At 37.5% G+C, this 19,906-nt stretch overlaps 2 protein-coding genes across 2 annotated transcripts; both read right to left on the bottom strand.

Moving 5' to 3' along the window:
* Nucleotides 1-5,310: 5,310 nt before the first annotated feature.
* Nucleotides 5,311-11,733, bottom strand: pcare1 (photoreceptor cilium actin regulator 1). Its single transcript, XM_079854110.1, has 2 exons — nt 8,081-11,733; nt 5,311-6,342 (listed from the first exon to the last, which is right to left on the bottom strand). The coding sequence occupies exons 1-2, from the start codon at nt 11,389-11,391 to the stop codon at nt 6,210-6,212; spliced, it is 3,444 nt and encodes a 1,147-aa protein (XP_079710236.1). The 5' UTR covers nt 11,392-11,733; the 3' UTR covers nt 5,311-6,209.
* An 865-nt stretch (nt 11,734-12,598) lies between these two features.
* LOC307148536 (G-protein coupled receptor family C group 6 member A-like) lies at nt 12,599-19,378 on the bottom strand (the record flags this gene model as incomplete). Its single annotated transcript, XM_079854145.1, has 6 exons — nt 12,599-14,115; nt 15,008-15,125; nt 15,464-15,679; nt 15,800-16,531; nt 18,395-18,683; nt 19,266-19,378. 6 exons carry the CDS (start codon nt 19,376-19,378, stop codon nt 13,019-13,021), a joined length of 2,565 nt encoding a protein of 854 aa, XP_079710271.1. The 3' UTR covers nt 12,599-13,018.
* Between the last annotated feature and the right edge of the window lie 528 nt (nt 19,379-19,906).

Below are 19,906 nucleotides of genomic sequence, written 5' to 3'. Positions count from 1 at the left end.
GATCAGTTGTAAATGGTTCTAAACAGTACCAAATTAGGGTTCTTCGGCTTGTAACAATAGCAGAACCCTTTTTGGTGCTAAATAGAACCCTTTTTATAAGGTTCCATAAAGAACCATACTTTGAAAGTGCTATATAGAACCTTAATGGTGTTATAGATAACATTTTCAACAATATTTATTTTCTTTACTATTAGTATATTATCTTCATATTCTTTTTTATAAATTATTTATTTATATATATATATATATTTTGCCCTCTATCTGCCTGGTATATGGTCTTAAATCTTGTTGCCTCTATTTGGGTTTTACATTAAAAAAAAAAAAAAAAAAAAAAAGCTGTTCTTGTTCTTGTTCATGTACTTTTATTTTTTTGACATGGCAGATTGTAGCAAAAATGACAGTGCTCTTATAACAGTTGTTAGCTGAATACATTAATAAATACCAACTGACATCGAACACGATATAGATGTAATGAAGACCAAGTTCCAGTGAAATGTCTTCACAATCCCCTATGATGTCTTTACCTCCTTCATTATGTGTGTATTCTGAGAGGCAGTTTCTCTCTGCAGATGATGAGGGTATGATATGTGACAGCATCTGAAATACACAATTGAGTTTAGAGTTACATCGTGTCTCTTCCATTTGATTATGTATAAACTATTATGTTAATGAAGACCTTACCTATGAGCCCTTTACCATGTTAAAAAGAAAAAGTGATATAAAGTCATGGTATAGCTTTAATGTTTTTTGTGACTGGGTATGTTTAGGCATAAAGTCATAATTGAAAAATAAATCTAACAATATTTGACATTTATTTATTGAAGAGGAATAACCCCTTGAGATGAGCCATCTCGTTTTCGAGGGGGTCCTCGAGTCCAGGTACAAAAATTGACATTGACCTTACAGCGGCAGTCAAATAAAACAGAAAACACATATACACAAATGAAACAGAAAACACAATATAATAATGGTAAGTGCAGAAATATATAATACATAACTCATACAAACAAGACATTCACTCATACAAGACTCTCTAAAGGTTGCCCACTCATCGCTCAACAGAGTAGACACATGTAATATAACAGTATACACACATAAATGTAAAGGATTAATGCACCATGCTTAAAATAGGTTCCATTTAATCCATTTTAAGGATATCAACTCTATCAGTGGTAACCACTGTAAAGCAGTAGTGCAGTAGTGACCACCGATAATGCTACAGCATCTGCCCTGACCTATGCCCTCAAACCAGCACAAAGATACTGTATCAAAAAAAAAAAAAAAAAAAAAAAAAAAATTAAAAACAATTGCATGAATTCTGAAAATGTTGAGCTAGGGCATTTTTAAACATTGGAAAGGAAGTCAAAGAGCGAATTGAAATTGGAAGGTTATTCCACTCATACGGTGCTTTATGTTGAAATGCATATCTTCCTATTTCTTTATTGATTTGAGGAATGAGAAAATAGATTTGGTTATTGTGTCGCAGTTATAAAATGAGCTAAATGGAATTAGAGATTTTTTTAAATAGTCCATAAAAATACGTATGTATCATAAATTCCATATCTCTGTTACTTTGTGGAGAAGAGACGAGGAGTATCCTTAACTGAACATCGCTGCTCACGCTTACATGTTCTGTTAAACTAAAAAGAGAAAAAGATATGATTGTTAGGAAATGATTGTTACAATTTTTAAAGTTATAATTTATCAACATTTTAAGAAAGAAATCATTTACCTGTTGAGAGTATGTTGACAGTGTGTGTAGTAACTGTAGTTGTGGCTGAGATCCAGAAAATCAGTAATGAGGGAGCTTTGACAGTTACAGATTTGAAAAACAAAAAGGCGGGAATAACGAACCCTGAACTCTAACACAAAGAACCATTTCAGCATATAAAGGGTTCTTCAGGACGACACGGTACTAAATAGAACTGTTACTATAGACCCCTTTTGCGCCGACGTCACAGTTACGTCATGGCGCTAGCTGGAGGCAAAACAAAGGGAAAACTGGAGGCGGCCAGTACAAACCAGCACAGATTCGGCTACATAATAAGGAGCTTAAAGGGGTCATATAATGGTACATGCACTTTTACAAGTTGATTGTGCTGAAATGTGTGTTGGCAGTGCCTGTACACAACCATCATAAAATGATAAAAATCCATCCAGTGTTTTTTTTTTTAATCTCCTTATGTGTTTTACACTCTCTGAAATCAAGCCGTTCGATTTTGTGACGTCACAAAATCGACGCCCCTCCCACGATTGGTGATTGACAGACAACATCTGGTTCCGTACTTTAAAAATTAACTTTTGCAAATAACAATTGTGGTCCTGGACAGTGAGTGACCTTGCACATTAAGACAAAAAATCGGATTTTCTCCAGTCACTGTTAAAAAACAAGCTAACAAAACTTGCAAACTAACTTTAGTGAAGCGGCCAGAGGGATCGTTCAGCCTCCACCTAAGCTCCGCCCACAAAAAAACGTCACCATGTTTACTAACTGAAAAGGGGTCTATTGTACGTGTAAAGAACCTTTAAAGAACCATCTTTTTTTAGAGTGTAGGCCCCAAATCTAAACCAGGTTGGCTTTGTATAGTTTTGTCAACTCTAAACTTAATCTGAAACTCAGAGTTTGTTCAACTATCTCAATGCATTTTATGCCTCTGACTTGACAAAACTCACCTGGTTACATGAACAAAGCTAGACGAGACAATGAACATGAGGGCTATACACAAGGATATTAGTACTATTATACACATTTCCTTGGAGTAACATGGTTGAACTCTCTCACTTAGTTTTATTTGGGTAATTTAAATATTTTTAAACTTGACAGGATTGCATCTTAATGGCTGTACTGCAACTTGGCCAACACATGATGCAAGTTTCACTCAGAAAAACAAATAGTACTTTTTTATTAATTAAATATGACTTAATTCAGCTCATTTAAGCAATTTAGAACTTATAGTTTATAAACACAGAAGTTTGGGTTCCATTCTGTGCAGTTTAATTGCCATTTGGATTTAAATATCATCCACTCCTGGATGCCTTGTAAATCACAGGTAGATTGTACAGCGCTGAAGTTTGTAACAGCTACTTGTCTTCACATTCTCTCCTCGATCTGTGATGGCTGTTTTACTTGCATTAAATATCACAGTAATGTTTGCCCAGTGTAAGATCTCCATCTTGTGGACAATTATTGTCAGTGTATATGTGCCTCATATAATTACTTTAAATATAATCAGATCTTTATGCACAATTTGGTTAGGCTCTATCATTTATTTATTTATTAATAAAATGTGATCTCTTGACATATGACAGTAATCATGTCATGCACTTTTGATTTGTACCCGAGTCTGTATACTTTTGGCTTGCCTTTAATTCTAAAGTGTGACCCGAGAGAAATGATTGTGGGCTGTGAAGAAGGTGTATATTAGTTTGACCCACTGAATGACTAGTCTTCCTCACTGAACTAGTAAATGATTTGAGTCTGACTGAGACTTGGAATCTTGTTTGTCTGATTGACTGAATGAAAGTGGGAGTGTCGACTGCTCAGCATGTCTTTCCCTTTCACAACAAAGGCAGAATGAATTAATTTGTATATAATAGGTTTTAGACTAGGCCTATTTTTGGTCCTTTTTTTATATAAAATCACAGTTCATGAAATGACTGTAATATAAAATAATATAGAATATAGAATAATAAAGTATTAGACTTTTTGGTACAAATCAACTCAATTATTTACTCATAACACATATATATATTTGTAAATATGTAATAATATCACAGAATCAGTGAACTTTTTGGTGAACAGTTTCAAAAGCCTTGAGTAGCTTACTGGATTCATCAAAATCTCTATGTAACATTAAGCCTGAGTTTCACTTTTGAGTTCATCCACTGTTAGGGGTTGTTTACACCACACCATTTTTAACTAAAAATGGAAAACTTTTTATGCATTTTGGCCGTTCATTTACATGACACCGGCGTTTTGCGGGCCTGAAAACGTGAACTTTTGAAAACTGGTTTCAAAGTGCACGTTTTTGAAAACTATATAGTAATTGTCTTTTTGTAAACTACAAAAAAGCTAATTTGTGAAAGCGGTGACATCATGCGCATGCGTTTTACCTGTTCAGTCTACATGCGCGTCAGAATTTGCTTTGTAATATTGTATGGTATGCTATGTTACTTGTTCTGTCTTCATTAAAAAAAAAAAAATATATATATATATATATATATATATACAGGCACGTAGTTTTTCTTTACAAAGTGACATTGCCAACTACTGGGCATGTCAGCAGAATACAGAGAATGCAGCATTTTTAGTCATATTCGCGGATCCGGGAACGGGGACCATTATGATAATATTGTCGTCTGTACACTAAAACACAAACGAAAAACTTTTCCATTTTTAGTTCATCGTTGTTGTGTAAAAGTGCCAATGTGCTTGCGGTTTTGTTGTTCTGTTACCTTTTGGATGTTGTCCTCTTTTTCTTGGATTATCTTCTTCGATTGGTCTCATCTGCTCTTTGCCTACAACTAGTGATGGGAAAAATAAAGCTTTACGAAACTTTGATCAATTGAACCAATTGCAAAATGATTCACTGATTGATTTAGGCCGTTTGATACATGCTCTGAATCACTGGTTCAAAACAAATGATTCGCAAAGCTTTTGAATCTTTGTGAAATGTTTAAAAGCGTCCATCATTTTCTGCTACAATGTTGCACTCAACCACTATATTTATTATATATTAAATTAAGATATATATGTGTTGTACCAGAGCAGGTATGTTACAATTACTTTTTAATGCTTTTTAAATTAAGTTTGTGTTACAATATGGGGAAGAAGAAATCTTAGCTCAGCCTGTGCTCTTTTCATCTGGCAGTATAGCCTCTTTGTTCTCCACCTCTTTTCAAGAATCTTGCTATAAATATTCATTACCTTTTTTTCCATTAATGCAAAATGCCCCAGGTAAAGGGCCTTCTTACCCCTTTAGATGAATAAGTATTATATTATTTTACTACAGTATGTAATTTTACATTTTGTGTTGACAGTTAAATTGTTTCTATGTATTTCCCCTATTAACACATTGGCTGATGCATCAGCATATTGTACATGCTAAACTGAAATGCACATTAAATGCACATTGTTCTTCAGGAGGGGTATTTCCCCCTTTTCTCCTCGATGTACTTTCTAAAACTTTCAGCAGTACTTTCCACATTTCATTTTCATTTCACACTACAATGACCTTTCAGCACTAGTAACAGCTTAATTCCACAGATGTATCTGTCACATTCTTTCAGAATGAAACCTTGAACTTAAATGAAGATTGCTTTAAATGTTTATCAGCTGCTGAAAAGAACACACATGTACATTGTCTCTATGGGACTTTCTTTACAAAAAAGAAAAATGCTATTGGGAATTATGGGCATTTTGTGCATGCAGCACAATTATCTCAGGTAGTAATTGTTTTTTTGGTATTTGGCATGCTAACTATAGATGTTGTTGCATACCAGTCATGACACCTAGATGACACTTTAGGGCCCTGCTTAAAGGGAAAGTTCACCCAAAAATGAAAATGCTTTCATTGATTACTCAATCAATACAAACACGTAAGACTTTCGTTCATCTTCGGGACACAAATGAGGATATTTTTGATGAAATCTAAGAGTTTTTTTGTCCCTCCATTGACAGCTACGCAACAACCACTTTGATGCTTCAAAAAGTTAATAAAAAGATCGTAAAACTAATCCATATGAATTGAGCATTTAGTCCAAAATTTCTGAAGAAACACGGTTGCTTTATATGATGAACAGATTGAATTTAGGTTTTTATAATGATAATGTGTATGATTAACCAAATTCCTTGGTATAATGCACAATCAACATGCTTTTTTATAAAAGAAAAAAGAAAATAAAAAATATCTGTGATGCATTTTTTATTTTTTTATTTTTTTTATTTGCATATATTTAGAAATAAAAATATAAAAGGCCAGCCAATAATATTCACAATACAAAACATTGTCAAAACAAATTTCAGACCAAATTAATTGAGGCAACTAGACCAAATACTGTATGTACTAAAGTAAACACTGAAGCTGAAAAGATGAAAATGTGACTGGAAGTGACAATGAGAAGGCCTTCTCAGAAATAGCTATTTTCATTTCCCAGCAGTCTTAATCCCATCCAAGGTTTGCTAATCCATAATCTCACTTGCTCCTTCCTCATTTCCCCCATTCCCTCTGTAAACCCTGACCCACGATGCACAAGTCTGGATGTGAGACAGACCGAACTGCTCCTCGGATTTCGATTTGCTCACTCCATGGTTTTTCTCCTCCGACTGGACCATCTTCCAATCTGTCATAACAAATCAGAATAAGGACATTAGTGAATTGAAGGATTAGGGAAGTGGGCCAGAGCTGGTTAGCACTGGTCATCAGCAAGTCATTGAGAGCTTAGTTCCCAGGGATTAGCATTAATATTACAATGTGCGTGAGAGAGGAAAGTGTATCTAAATTACACCTTGATGATATACATTTCAAGTTTCTTCGAGTTCAGTGAAAATTCAATTTTCATTATATAATGTGCTTGTCAACCTTCAGTACTGCATACATATCACACAGACAAACTGAACATGATCTACTGTATGCCTTGTGACCATCTATTTACAAAGAGGCCATCAAATACACCTGCCTGTGACTGAAAGGAACACATTTTCTACAAGGCAGATAAAATAAGGAAATATTAGACATGAATTAGGTAATGAAACAATAGTGTTTAGATGCATGAGCCAAAGGCTTACATAACTGCAGTACATGTTGCCTTTAATAGTAATTACAAAATGTTCAAGGTGTTAAAATATTCTGAATATGAAATCTGTTTATACTGCATTGTATGTACATATTTCCCCATTTGAATTACCTCTTGACTTGGGTCATACCCACACTCCCTTTTAAGTTGTATTTTGGGTTTTCCCATCATTCTTTCTTCGGAAACTGGTTCCAAAAACATCTAAATAAACAAGTTTTCCCACGTGCTTGAAAACTATTCATCCTGACCTGGGTGTTATCCTCCTTAGTATACAGTTTCAGTTTTACATTTGCTAGCTGTTGTTGTTGTTGTTTTGAAAGTTTTTCTCAGAAATGAGAAGTATACATATATTATATAAAAGTGTAATTGCTAGGGCTTTAGGTTGTAAATATTGCTGGATATATATATATATATATATATATATATATATATATATATATATATATATATATATATATATATATCATACTCCTTGCGATGATGACATTCTGCAAGACTTATTCACTGGACCTCACTGAAAACATTACACATTTTTAAACTTTAATTAATATTTTAAACCATTCAATAACCCTTATTTAATTTAATATTTTAGAAATTAAAAAGAAGAAAGAAAAAACAATAATTACAGTTTAAATTGCATCCAATCGCAGATAGATTTGTCTCTTATTATTCACCCGCAAGCTGAGTGACATTTACACAATCAGCCCATAATTGAATTTCAAAAACTGCACTCTTTATTATGATAGAGACAATCATAGTGCTTGTCCTCTAACATTTTCTTATTCTCTTTAAAAATGAAATCGGGAACAGAGGATGCAATTTCAAGCATGAATGGTACTTGCTTCAGATTCCCTTATCAAAAAACCCCCAAGAAACTATGGATACTGTATCGCTATTGAGCATCGAAATCAAAAGGAGCTGAGTTCATAGATCAGAAATTAAAAGCTCAAGTTTTCACATCAGTGAACTCAATATTACTGCTCTCAGGACTTTTCTGCATAGTTATAGAACTGTTTTATCACCCTTATCTTCTTCAGAACATTTGTGGAGTTGTGTTTTTGGGCCATTAAAGCACAGATATTAACTTCATTTTCTTGATGACATGGATAAGTAACCATTGTTGAAGTGTTAAGAAAGACATAACAGTTTTAAGTTGACTGAGGTGATGAGTCAATTCTGTGCTATGCGCATGCTAAATTCCAATGAAAATTGCATCTCATACGATGCATACTATACTAGATTACTAATAAGTAGTTATACTAGATCAGAAGTGTGTTAGACTCACCCATGGGTGCTAATTGCTGGTTCACTCCCACATGTCTCTGCTACAGAGATGACTGGGACCCTGGGTGGCAGGCTTAGACTGGGCCTCCTGTCTGACTGGCTTCGCCGGACGAATGGCTGAGGCCCTCGTACAGACACTGGCAGCCGGCCACGCTCACCCCATGGGCGAGGCAGAACACTGCTACCGGTAGAGGTCCATGCCTGAGGGGGCTTGGGAACAGGTTGAGCCTCGAATAATGATGATGAGACTGGGCAAAACACTGAACGAGCATTACTAAATACTCTTGAAGAGTCCTCACTACTGTTTTCTCTGGACCATCGCTGCACTTTTGGGGAAGCAGGAGGTGATGGTGCCTTAAAGGGGTAGGTTAACCCTGTCATTGTGATGGGGGTGGGGTCTTGTCGCGTTGCAGGGGTGCTTGGCAGTGTTCGTTGGCCTGCGGAAGGTGGGGTGGGGAGTTTACGAACTACAGGAGGACTCGATGAAGTTGAAGATGAGGGTTGACTTTTTAATACTGGAGGACTAGGGAGTCTTCGATGTAACAGAGGTGTGGATGGTAACATGCGATATCTGGATACAGGTGGAGTGGCAGGGGTTTGGCTCCTGCAGGCACTGTTTGGCACTTGTGATCCATTGGTACTGTTCTCCTTTTGTGAAACCCCAACATCACCTTGGCAGAAGAAAATCTGCCTGTGACCCTGCTCAGCAAATTTCTCTGTCGGTGAGTCAGAAGAATGCCTCAAGTGGATTATCTTTCTTGCTTGTTTGTAGAGGGAGGCAGCCTCCTCACTTTCCGTGTCTGTTTCATGGCTGGAATCATGGTGAACACCTTTCAAAACTCCTCTGGTGTCCTGGTGCGTGGAACGAACTGGTGACATGCTAACTGAGCCCTTACACAAATTTCCCCTACTCGGTAGCACTGTAACAGACTGCAGAGAGGCTCGCAACCTCCGAGACATTGCACTCCTTTTTGGCTGGGTGGATCGACCCCTGCTTGTTAGATTTTCTCCTGTGTCCTTTGCATGTACATTTTCAAAGGAATTGTCCATAAGTACCTCAAGTGGAGGGGGTGGTAGATTGTCAATGTCAAGATCCTCTGTCCTTTCAGAACATCGTGACTCCCCACGACCACTGAGTATACTATTTTGATTGAATGCTAATGTGCCAGAGGAACTTAAACCTGGAATGATGGGAACACCACACTTTCTTACACCAAGCATTTTTGCACTGTCTGGGATCTGTTTACTTTCCTCCAATCCCTGACTAAAGGTGTCAATCAGTTGTTTAACAGAATTCCTTTCCTTATACAATCCTGAAGATGGCCGAGGTGACGGCGGAGGGCTTGGCACAGGCATTACCTTAACAGGCTCTATAACAGGGGGAGCTTTCTTGTCTTTTTCCTTTCTCTTTTCTTTGTCCTTTTTCTTTTTTTCTTCCATCTCATCCTTTGCACTTCCTTGCTCCACTTTTGCATTGAATGACTTTCTTTGATTACTTGGAGAGAAAATGTTTCTATTCAAAGAACGCTGCCTTTCAGAGGCAACTGATGAAATGGTTTGCGGTTGCTGGATTTTCTTAGAAAAACCTTGCTTTGTATTTTCTTCACACTTAACCTTGGTCATCTTCTCCAGCCTTTGGTTGAGTTCCTTTTGAGTTCTCTCAAGTTCAGTGAGTGTAGGATCTTCTGCTTTATTACGTAGAGAATCAGCAGATCTCGACCGTTTTGTAACTGTGGTCTTTTTCTTGGATGTTTTAGAGGCAGATGTTTGGGGTCTTTTAGAACTTTTGTCACCATCCTCAGTCCACTGGTGACTGCTGCTCATTGGGCTATCCGTATGTTTTGCCTTTACTCCAGGGCCTTGGGATGGCAAAAAACGAATCCTGCCACTAATGGCATCTTTCAGCTTTAATGTCATTTCAATGTTTTGTGGATTCTCTATTCGCTTTGTTGGCAAGCGATGTGGTTGTCTAAGGTCTGGAATAGAAGAATTTGATTGTTTCCTTCTTTTATCCTTGCAATTTTCCTCTTCACTACCATTCTCCGCATCATCCCCGTCACCTTCATCCAAGGAGACAGAGCCAAGTAGTGATTCTGTATCCCTCTGTTCTTTTTCTGTAATAGTGCAAGTTGAGTCTATAGAGTTAAGAGAGCTGCTTTTGCTCATTGTTTTGAGAAGTCTGCCTCGGTATGAGCCTTGGTGTACTGGTGTAAAACCAGAAGGACTACTTGATGTAGCATGAATGGTTCCAGTTGACTCACAACTTTCTCTGCGTTGGCGTTGTCTGTCTGAACCTGCCAGGGACTCACTTTCTGCCCCAAGTCCACTGTCTTCACTAAAAAGTGCAGAGTCTTCTGGGCCAGGTTTTTTCTGTGATGCAGCCTCAATCCGAGAAAGCAACCGCATTAATCTAGACTCTGATGCACGTTTTGTCCTGAGCTTCTCATCTAGAATTTCAGTAATGGAGGAAAAGTAATCAACTGCTTCCTCAAGAGCAGTATCCCCAATTCCACACACTGACTGACCTACTTGACGCATCTTCTGTATGGTATACTGAAGGAGTTGTTGTAGCAGGTCTGGTGGGGGCTCACTGCAGGTGGAAGAGGTCACATTTTTTGCTGAGTTGGGTGAGGAGGAATTCTTTTTTTCGCAAGGCCAAGCCAGATGCTCTCCATTTCCTTTTAACATCATCTCCCCCTCATCCACGATTTCCTGCAGCCCTTTGTTTATTTCCTCATAGCGTAATACCATGAATGCCACCATGGGTTGCAACGAAATTTGGGTTTGGGCTGCATGATCGAGTAACCCTAACAGATCTTCATATTTAGTGATGCTAGGGTTGAGATATGAATACGCTGCATGATGAGCCTTCACAAGTGCCTCTGGAAAGTCTACTTTTTCCTCATTTTTTCTTTCCTTTTCTTTCTTCTTGTTTAGTTTTACACCTTTCGGACCTTTCTTTGACTTCTTTGCAGTCTTTTTCTCACAAGCCTCTCGTTTTTCTTCTTGTCTGTCCTTCCCCTGAGGTAATATATTGATGCTGATCTCTTGTACACCCAGTTTGTCAGAAGCAGCCCCATCAGTTTCAGGCTCAGCCGTAGATTGTTTCCTCCCTAATGACGTGGAACTTGTGTTGTTTCGAATCGCTGAGTTGTTTCTATCTGTGTCCCCTCCACAAGATCCTCCACTGCTCCCCTCATTAGACTGTGATTCTCCTGGGCTCTCGTGAGTCCCTGGAAGTAGAGTTCTCCCTCTTCTGAACGCACCCTGTACTCCAGGGAGACTGTTCCCCCGTGATGGAGAGCAGCCCATTTCAGAGCAATGGCAGTTCACCTAGATTTTGCAAAAATACAGTCCAACAAAGACCAGGAGGCAGACCACTCCATCTGACACCAGGATGTTTGAGAGTCACCAGCTGCACTTGTCATTTTCAGATGACTCTAATTACCTGACACACAGCTGACTGTCTCTATGTATCCTCACCGTAGATGGAAATTGCTTGAAAAATAAAATGTGAAGTCCCAATGGAGTCTCTTCTCTTTCAGTTAAAATATGAAAAAAATATTACACAACTGATCAAAAGTGTTTGCAGTTCTTTTAAAGCAAACATTGCCACGCATTTTCTCTTTCGCCGTAGAGTCCCTCTGTACCTTCTGGAGGACGAACAGCTAAAGAGATTAGTAGGGATTTGAGAGTAGTCCTATGCATGCACATATGTCAAATAAAACACACGGTCTCAAGACCTTAAGCTCATTAAGGTAATCACGGTTGTTTTCAGGTAGCTTTTTATAGCTCAAACCAAATGGCACACAGAAAAGTTGGTAAATAAAATTCTTCAGTGAGCTATTGTAAATTAAAATAGTATATCTTATTGTGACACATTGTTTTTAACAAGGTTTACAAACATTTCACATCTTAATAAATTCAGTGATAACAATAACTTTTGTTACTGTTGTGTTAGCACAGTAACACAAAAACCCGCATTGAGCCATGGCTGCTGATTGACATTCTGACGTCAATGCAAGAGAGGGGAATCTTGCCAGCAAAGAATCTTGTTTACACAGAAGAGATCAGAACCAACTATTGGATGAAAAATTCCCTGTGTACCAGAACATTTTTTAATATTTTAATAGGACATTTTATTAGAGGGGCATTGCATTATTTATACAGTAATATTGCAAAATGTTTACATACACTTTTTCACTTACCTGTTTTTATTACTTAATTTTATTTTCTACTAAAAATGGTTTGCATTATTTTTTAAAGATTACTTTACTCATTCTTAAAATTACAGCAATAACTAACTGTAAACTATCCCTTCCTGTTCCTGCATGATTGACAGGTTCTGTGCAGGCGGCTGAAGCTGTGCACTGCAACTCTAATGTAATCTCTGGATCTCAAGCAATGTGTGTATTCAAGAAAGGGAACTGTCTTTAATTGAAAAAAAAAATATTTTATTCATACCACTCAAATAATATTGTAAAAATAAATAAAAATAACATTGACATTTATTACAAGTTGCTTATACCGTTTTATTATTTATGTTGGTGACGGTTATTCTGCATTCACCGAACACAATTATCAATTGTACATGTTAGGAATTACACAACACTCACAAAGCACGCAGGGTCACAGCACCCTGCTTGCCTACAATATTTGTAAAGTCTTTCATATTAAATCTGAAATATGAGATATAAGATATGTATGCATCCAAAATGTATCTAGGGGTTTATCAAAGTAGTATCAATTACATTTTTTTTTTTACTTGCCCATTTACTAATTAATACTTAAAAAAAAATAATTGAATGATATCAGCAGTGATCTACTAGATGACTTTGTGACATATACAACACTTTGTATTTTTCAATTAGTCTTAGGAGACTAATTTGCATAACATAAAATTCCTTATGATATGAGCCTTTTTCTGTTTGTACACTTATCAAATGGATTTTCTCCTAGTTCTTTTCCGTATTGTCTGGTGAAGAAATTCCATATTGTCTATGTTGTTCTCTTGATGTAACACATTCCTTGTCAATTGAATTGAACCCAAACCAGTATCAATTGAGTTAATAGTATTTTGTGATCCCGTTATACAAAAAAATGGTACTTCTGGTACCTCTGGGTCAACTGAGTCGATGATGTGGTTATTGGCTTTTGCTATGTACGCCTCTCGACTAATCTCTTCTTTCTTCTTGCAGAGCGCCATGTACCATTTGGGCGCAAAGTGACAGAAAATAATTCCATAACACGACACCAAGATAGCAGCTGCTTGAATTGAATAGCGCTCGTTGATCTTAGCAATGTACACTGGGGTGAAACAGACCCACACAAAGAGGTATACTAGCATACTTAGGATGATGTGTCCAGTCTCATTGAAACGCTGAGGTACCTTTCTCCCTTTAAAGGCCAGCAAAAAGCAGATAAATGCTAGCAATGCAATATAGCAAAGCATTATGGCAAATCCAATGCCAGAACCTTCATTGCACTGTACCATAATCAACATGCTTTGGTCAGACTGAACGGTCTCCACAACTGGAGAATCAAATATCATCCAGAAGATACAGATGAGGACTTGAATGAGAGTACTACAGGTGATAATGACAGGGGGGTTGTAAAACCTTCTAACACGCTCCAGGCGATACGGTAGAAGAAAGGATACAAAGGTGCGTAGAGCTTTCACCAAAATACATGAGACTGTGAGCGAGAACCCTAAGGCATACAAAATCTGTCGACCCCTGCAAATGTGAACATTGGGTTTGCCAATAAACAGTATGACACTAGTATAGCTGAGTGCTAACCCTGCCATGATTACAAAGCACATGTTTCCCCCTGCCTGTTTCACGACAGGTTTTCCACAAAAGACCAAGAAGATAATCAGGGTGCAGAACAACAACAGATAACCTAATGCAGTAAATGTAAGCAGAACTATTGCATGGGACCCATTCCATTTCCAATAGTCCTCTTCCTTCGGCTTACACAAAGTCCATCCTTTCAAAGACCAGGTACCATTTTCACAAGGTAGGCAATTTGGTAAGTCTGAAAGAAAGATGCACAACTACTTCAGAAAATCAGATTGATGGTACATTTCCATCAAGAAAATTTTAATGGATTTTCCCTTTTTAAATTAGGTTAATGTACTCTTAGTGTGCGCTTAATTTTTCAGTGGCATTGGGGTTTTTTTTGGAAGCATTTTTTTCTTTCGTATATCCCATGGGGATTTCTTTTTAAAGTATTCGTAAAAGCATTATAAGCAATGAACCAAGGTAACCATCAATGAGGTGAATCACAGCCAAAAAGAATACGAAAATCGGACAAGAGGCAAAGGTATAACACTGTTTAATTAACGGCAATCCCTCATGGGAACTGTGAATGACATCATCGAATTAAAAATGATGGAGAAATATAATACCATTCATTTAAAGTTGTTGATTATCTATAGAAACAAAGTTCATTGCAAATTATGCACATGAATAAGTATTTTGACAGCATTGTGAGAGTTCCCTGCAAGCTCTTTTGGCGCAATTTGCTCGAAGCGGCTCTCTGATTTTCTTTACAGCTTCATGGGTAATATAGTTTTTCCCCACAAACATTTAAAAAATATGTTGAAATAATTCAAACGGATGGCATATAACGATTAGCAACCTCTGAACTCACAGTAGGTCTGTCTTTAAAGGTTTATAAGTTGTTAAAATAGAATTTCCCAACAGAAAATGAATGGTGTTTTTACTTCCAGAACCCGACACTTGCACTCTATTGACGTTTGTGGATGAAACATACAATTGCAATTGCAAGTTAATTTCAATACGTTTACATTAGTTGTGTTTCTACTGGCTCAAATTGTAATTTCTACTGAAAGCTTCAAACAAGAAATTATCCATAAAAACTTATAGCTTATAACAACATTATATATTTACAATTTAATACTTACTTGTTTCATTAGAGTAAGTACCCTCTAAACATTTTGTGCAGTTGTGGCAGCATGATGTTTTGAGAAGTTTCTTAGCTGTACCAGGAGAGCAAATAGCAGAGCACATTGAAATAGGAACCTAAAATAAAATGCATAGAAGCGTGGTTAATATCATGTTGTCCTTACTTAATGTAATAATACCCAGTTGAACAGACAAGCAATATTGTGTTTATGAGCATTGGATTCTGGAATGCTGACTGGCTTATCAAGCAACCTTTGGTTAACCATAAAGACCATGCTCGTTGGAACAGTTTAGTTGGAGAACAACATGACTATTCTGGTCCACCAACAGTTTGGTCCAGCATAGAAATTCGTGCTGGTCTACGCTTTTTCATGATGTTACTATGCATAGGGTTCCATACACTGTACTGCGTAACGGATACGTTTTTATAATAACTTATAATTAGTTATTCTCACCATATTGTTTGGATTACTCCATGTTATGGGTGCCTTGATGTAAATTTCTTTTTTCGTCAGATTGTAATTTCCAACAACGACAAAACTTCTCTGCCCAGTTGATTCCTGTGGTTGCCAGTTAATTAAATCATAGCCATTCATGAAATTTCCAGATGCATTGAAATAGAATGTCTGACTGTCCATAGTAAAATTGACCTTTTTCAGTTCCTTGAGGAGCTTTTAAAGAAACAAACAATAAAAAGATTAAACCTTTGTAAAAATGTACTGTACAATCATGGATTTTTTTTGTTAGCTTAAAGGCATCTCCAAAATTGGATGTAAACATTTTTCAACTACCTTCCATGGCGGAAAGTCCCTTTCGCCAGGGCACTCGGTTTCACTGCAGTTTAGAAGATGTTTCAAAGCATGAGCAATGGACCATACAGCTAACCTTTCGCCATAGGTTATGCTGATGTCGACAGCTTCCGTCAAAAAACCTGTATCTTTCCCTAACTGCTTATACTCCTCAAGGAAGAGGTTTACAGATCCCGGAGCAAGAGTCAGCCGCTGCAGAAACTCCTTAAAACCAGGATTAGGACCAGTGATGAATGTGAACCCAAAAATGTCACCTACTCTATTGATTCCGTCCATTCGAGATATATTTCGTGACATTGACCAAGCATCACTTGCGATCCAAGTACGCTGGATGTTCTGCCGAATCATCTCCGTGAAGAGTTTAAAGACCAGCTCTTCCTTTAAGATGAGTAACACAACTTTAGCTTCAGATGAGCGGATTGTTTCTGCCACCTCTTGGATCCTTTTGTCGATTTCATCGTCAGCTAGGTAATGAGGCAATGCTTCTTTAAAAGCCTGGCAGATATCTGCATATCCTGCATCAGCCAAGAAGCTTTGGAGGGCATTTTTCCCATAATCATCATCCCCATAGACCACCCCAACCCAGTCCCAGTGAAAGTGTTTCATGAAATTAGCCAGAGCTTTGGTTTGGTGAACATCACTGGGAATGGTGCGCAGGAATGCTGGGTATCGTACCCTATCACTAAGCGTTTGTGCAGATGATGTTGTGCTTATCTGAAAGAGAAAATATGGGAGAAAACGAGACAGAAAACAGTTCAGGAATACTTGTTGTTTTGCCATTTTTGCTGTTGCTGAGAAATTGAGATTCATCAAGAGTAATTTTTGACTCCCTGAATCAAAATCAAAAAAAAAAAAAAAAAAAAAGACTTAAGGACTCTCCGAACATTCAGTGCTTGACATTCACTTTTTTGCTCAATAGCCACTGTGGATAGTGATTTTCCAAAGTTAGGCACTCAGCATTTTCACTGGCCACCATTTTGACAGCCATACCATGGGGAAAAACTGCCATATAATGATATATTTTAATATTATCTCATAATTTGGCAGCAGGTATATTGGGCTGCTGTCACTTTAAAACCTGACACTGATCCTTTACACTGTTGCACATGCATTTTCTTTCTCAACTCTTTACATTCACTTAAAACATAACTGACTGTGTTTACATGAATACTCGCCAAGACCAGCATTTTGACATTATTTTGTGTGTATTTTACAGTTTACGCACAATAAGCAGCAAAAAATAACTCAATTTAGTACTGAAAGGTGGCTTTATGTGTCGTACTTTGGGTGTGAGCACAAAATCTGCAGAAATCCTGCAATACGCACAATCCCACGCCAAAATTCAAGCCCTGTAACACCAACAATATTCATCCGGAGCAAATGAAATGAGTGAGTGAGAGGAGGCGGGTTAGCGTGTAATGCCTATTTCACACTACACAACTTTAAACGTCGGCAGATCGCTGTGCTGTTTAGACTACATGACTTGCTCTGGAGTCTTGAAGTTGTTGTGGTGTTCACACTATGTGACACTAGCCTACGTAAATGATCTGCAACAGGGGGTTACACTCTACACGAGCTGGCAACAACTCTGTCACCCAACGACTCTATCAGGTCCCAAAACCACTTTTTGTCACGAAAAAATGCGCAAGAAGTGGAATGGGAAATGGCGCATTCCAGTGGTGCATTGTCTATTTGAAAATGGACGGCGGGACAAAATTGGCGGTAAAAAATAAAAAAATAAAAAATAAATAAAATTATATATACATACTGTATATATATTGTTTGCGCAATGATCTGTTTAGAACCCCGAAAAAAAAAAAAAAAAAAAAAAAAAAAAAGAAGAATATGGGTGAAAGGATGGATAAGCACACGCGGGCAGCAGGGATTGTCTGTCAGAGAGAGTTGGAGGTGAGTAAACCATTACAATGAAAAAGCAGCTGCCTGTTGTGGTTTGGCAACGATGGTTACAAATACAAAAGGCTTTTGTAATGTCATAACAAGCTGATCATTGGCTGTTGCTCATCGCGACACGTGACACCACAGCTATCGAGTCGGCCGACAGCTCCAGATATTTGGCATGCTAGATATTTGTCTGGCGTCGGCGATGTGTCAGCGAGCGTTTTTGATGCGTCGTTAAGTATTTTACACTTAAAGATTGGCGAGCGCGGATCACCCGCAGATTTGCAGATTTACAGATTTACGCGATTACAGCCCGACCTGTCGGCGAGCTCGTTAACTTGCAAATCGGGCTTAAAATCCTGTAGTGTTAACTAGCCATAACTCGCTGTCGTGTATCTATTCTGCGGAAAATTAGCATTGGAAGCGTTTCAGATATTTCAGTATCACTATGTAGTAAAAAATCTATATTTTTGACAATACTACATTGTACTTAGTTTATTATTTCAGATGCCTTTTTAAAAGACTACAATTGAAAAATGTATAGGCTTATATTATATAAAATTCAACCCCTCCAAAGTGGCTTGTAGAAGTGTTACTCGCCACTGCTGAAATACACCCGCGTTTGGTGGGTTGGTGGGTGTTAACATCAAGCCCTGTGTACATGATAATGTTACTCACCTGTGGGACCATGTATAGACTCAGAAGTCTAGCCACTGCGAGGGAGTCTTCTGAGAAGCGAGCTCCAATGATTGCTTTTACATTAGGCCTTTCAAGCACCTCACATTGGACAGGCAGCGAGCCGTTCACAGCGAGCAGGTGCTCAGTGCTCTGAATGGCTTTCGAGGCATCAGAGCAAGTGTCACAGATGTAGTAGCCCAGTCGCACACCCGGGAGGAAGCTGGAGTTATTGATCGTTTCAATTGTATGCACAACAGCGAGAGTCCTTACAAGTGAAAGGAAATTTAATCTACAAGGAAATGGGGGAAATCTTTGTTAGAAAATACAAACACAAACAATAGCATTTTTTTTTTTCTAATCTAAGAAATCTTACTTTTTTACAGTAAATTCTAACTATGTTTCTGTACACAAACATACATTTGAGACAGTTTTGTACAGTTTCTAACAATCAGTGTACATTTATGTGCAATTAATAGAGTATTGACACTGATTTCAAGTTTTAATTAAATTTGATTCTGACTCTAGTTCCCATTTAAAGTAATATAAGTTCACTTATTGTAATTATTCTATTGAATTCAATTTTTTAAGTACAATCAACTTAGCTGTATAAGTCATTTCAACTTAAATTACATTAAACTGACTGTTTTGTTTATTATTACTATTAGGATATACTAGTCTACAGCATTATTAAAATAACACCCATTTAAAAAAGTACTTGTGTTACAGATATTTAGCTATTACTCCTAACAAATGAAATGTGCATTTAGATGCTGGAAAAATCAACTCTCAAAGTCTTCTGTTGCAAGGGAACACGCCACAAGCATATAGATCACTGTACATCTACGACAGGAAAACAACAACAGATACTTACTCTGTGCAGTTGTATTTTTCTGGACGTTCTCGCACCTGTAGTGTCTGTACTTTGGAATGACAGGAATTGAGCACCCCAATCCGTATATCCCCATCGGCCCAGGCCCCGCACATGTCTGGGGAGTTTTCACAGGCAGACCCAGAACCAGCGAAAAGAAGAATGCCTATTAAAGGCCCGTACAAGACCTGCAAATACATGACAGACAACCTGACTGAGTACAATATACTCTTGAGATCTGTTCAGCTTGGCAACAAGGGTAAAATGCAAAAGTAATCTGACAGTCTTTCTGTTTAAATAAGATAATTGTGCAAGGGGGCTGTCTCATTCTGACCGAAAACACAAAAGGTGTGAAGTGATTGTGTTGCTGGAACACAACCAAACATCAGTCAAACATACCTTTATTCCTCATAATTTCCCCACAGACCGGTTCTGTGTCATCCTTATAACTCACATTACATTCCTTTTAAAAGTGAAATTTGAAGCAGCTGTAATCCGCTCAGCAAAAGTTTGGAAATTCCATATGCGTGTATGTATTGAAAATGGAAAAAAAAATGATGTAAAACAATTTTCACTCAGATGTTGCTTGTAAATATCACAAACAATTAAAAAGAAACCACAAGTAACATTCATTTTAAGGTGAA

Source organism: Squalius cephalus, assembly GCF_949319135.1.
Source record: "Squalius cephalus genome assembly, chromosome: 20".
Classification (NCBI taxonomy): Eukaryota; Metazoa; Chordata; class Actinopteri; order Cypriniformes; family Leuciscidae; genus Squalius; species Squalius cephalus.
The sequence above is the reverse complement of the archived record's forward strand: the minus strand, read 5'-3'. Positions and strand labels throughout refer to the sequence as shown.

What these genes read in the sequence shown, in the direction of transcription:
- pcare1 (XM_079854110.1), bottom strand. Translation starts at nt 11,391, where the DNA reads ATGGGCTGCTCTCCATCACGGGGGAACAGTCTCCCTGGAGTACAGGGT. An exon ending in CCAGCAATTAGCACCCATGG is followed by an intron (nt 6,343 to 8,080) that starts GTGAGTCTAACA and finishes TTGTTATGACAG; the next exon opens with ATTGGAAGATGGTCCAGTCG.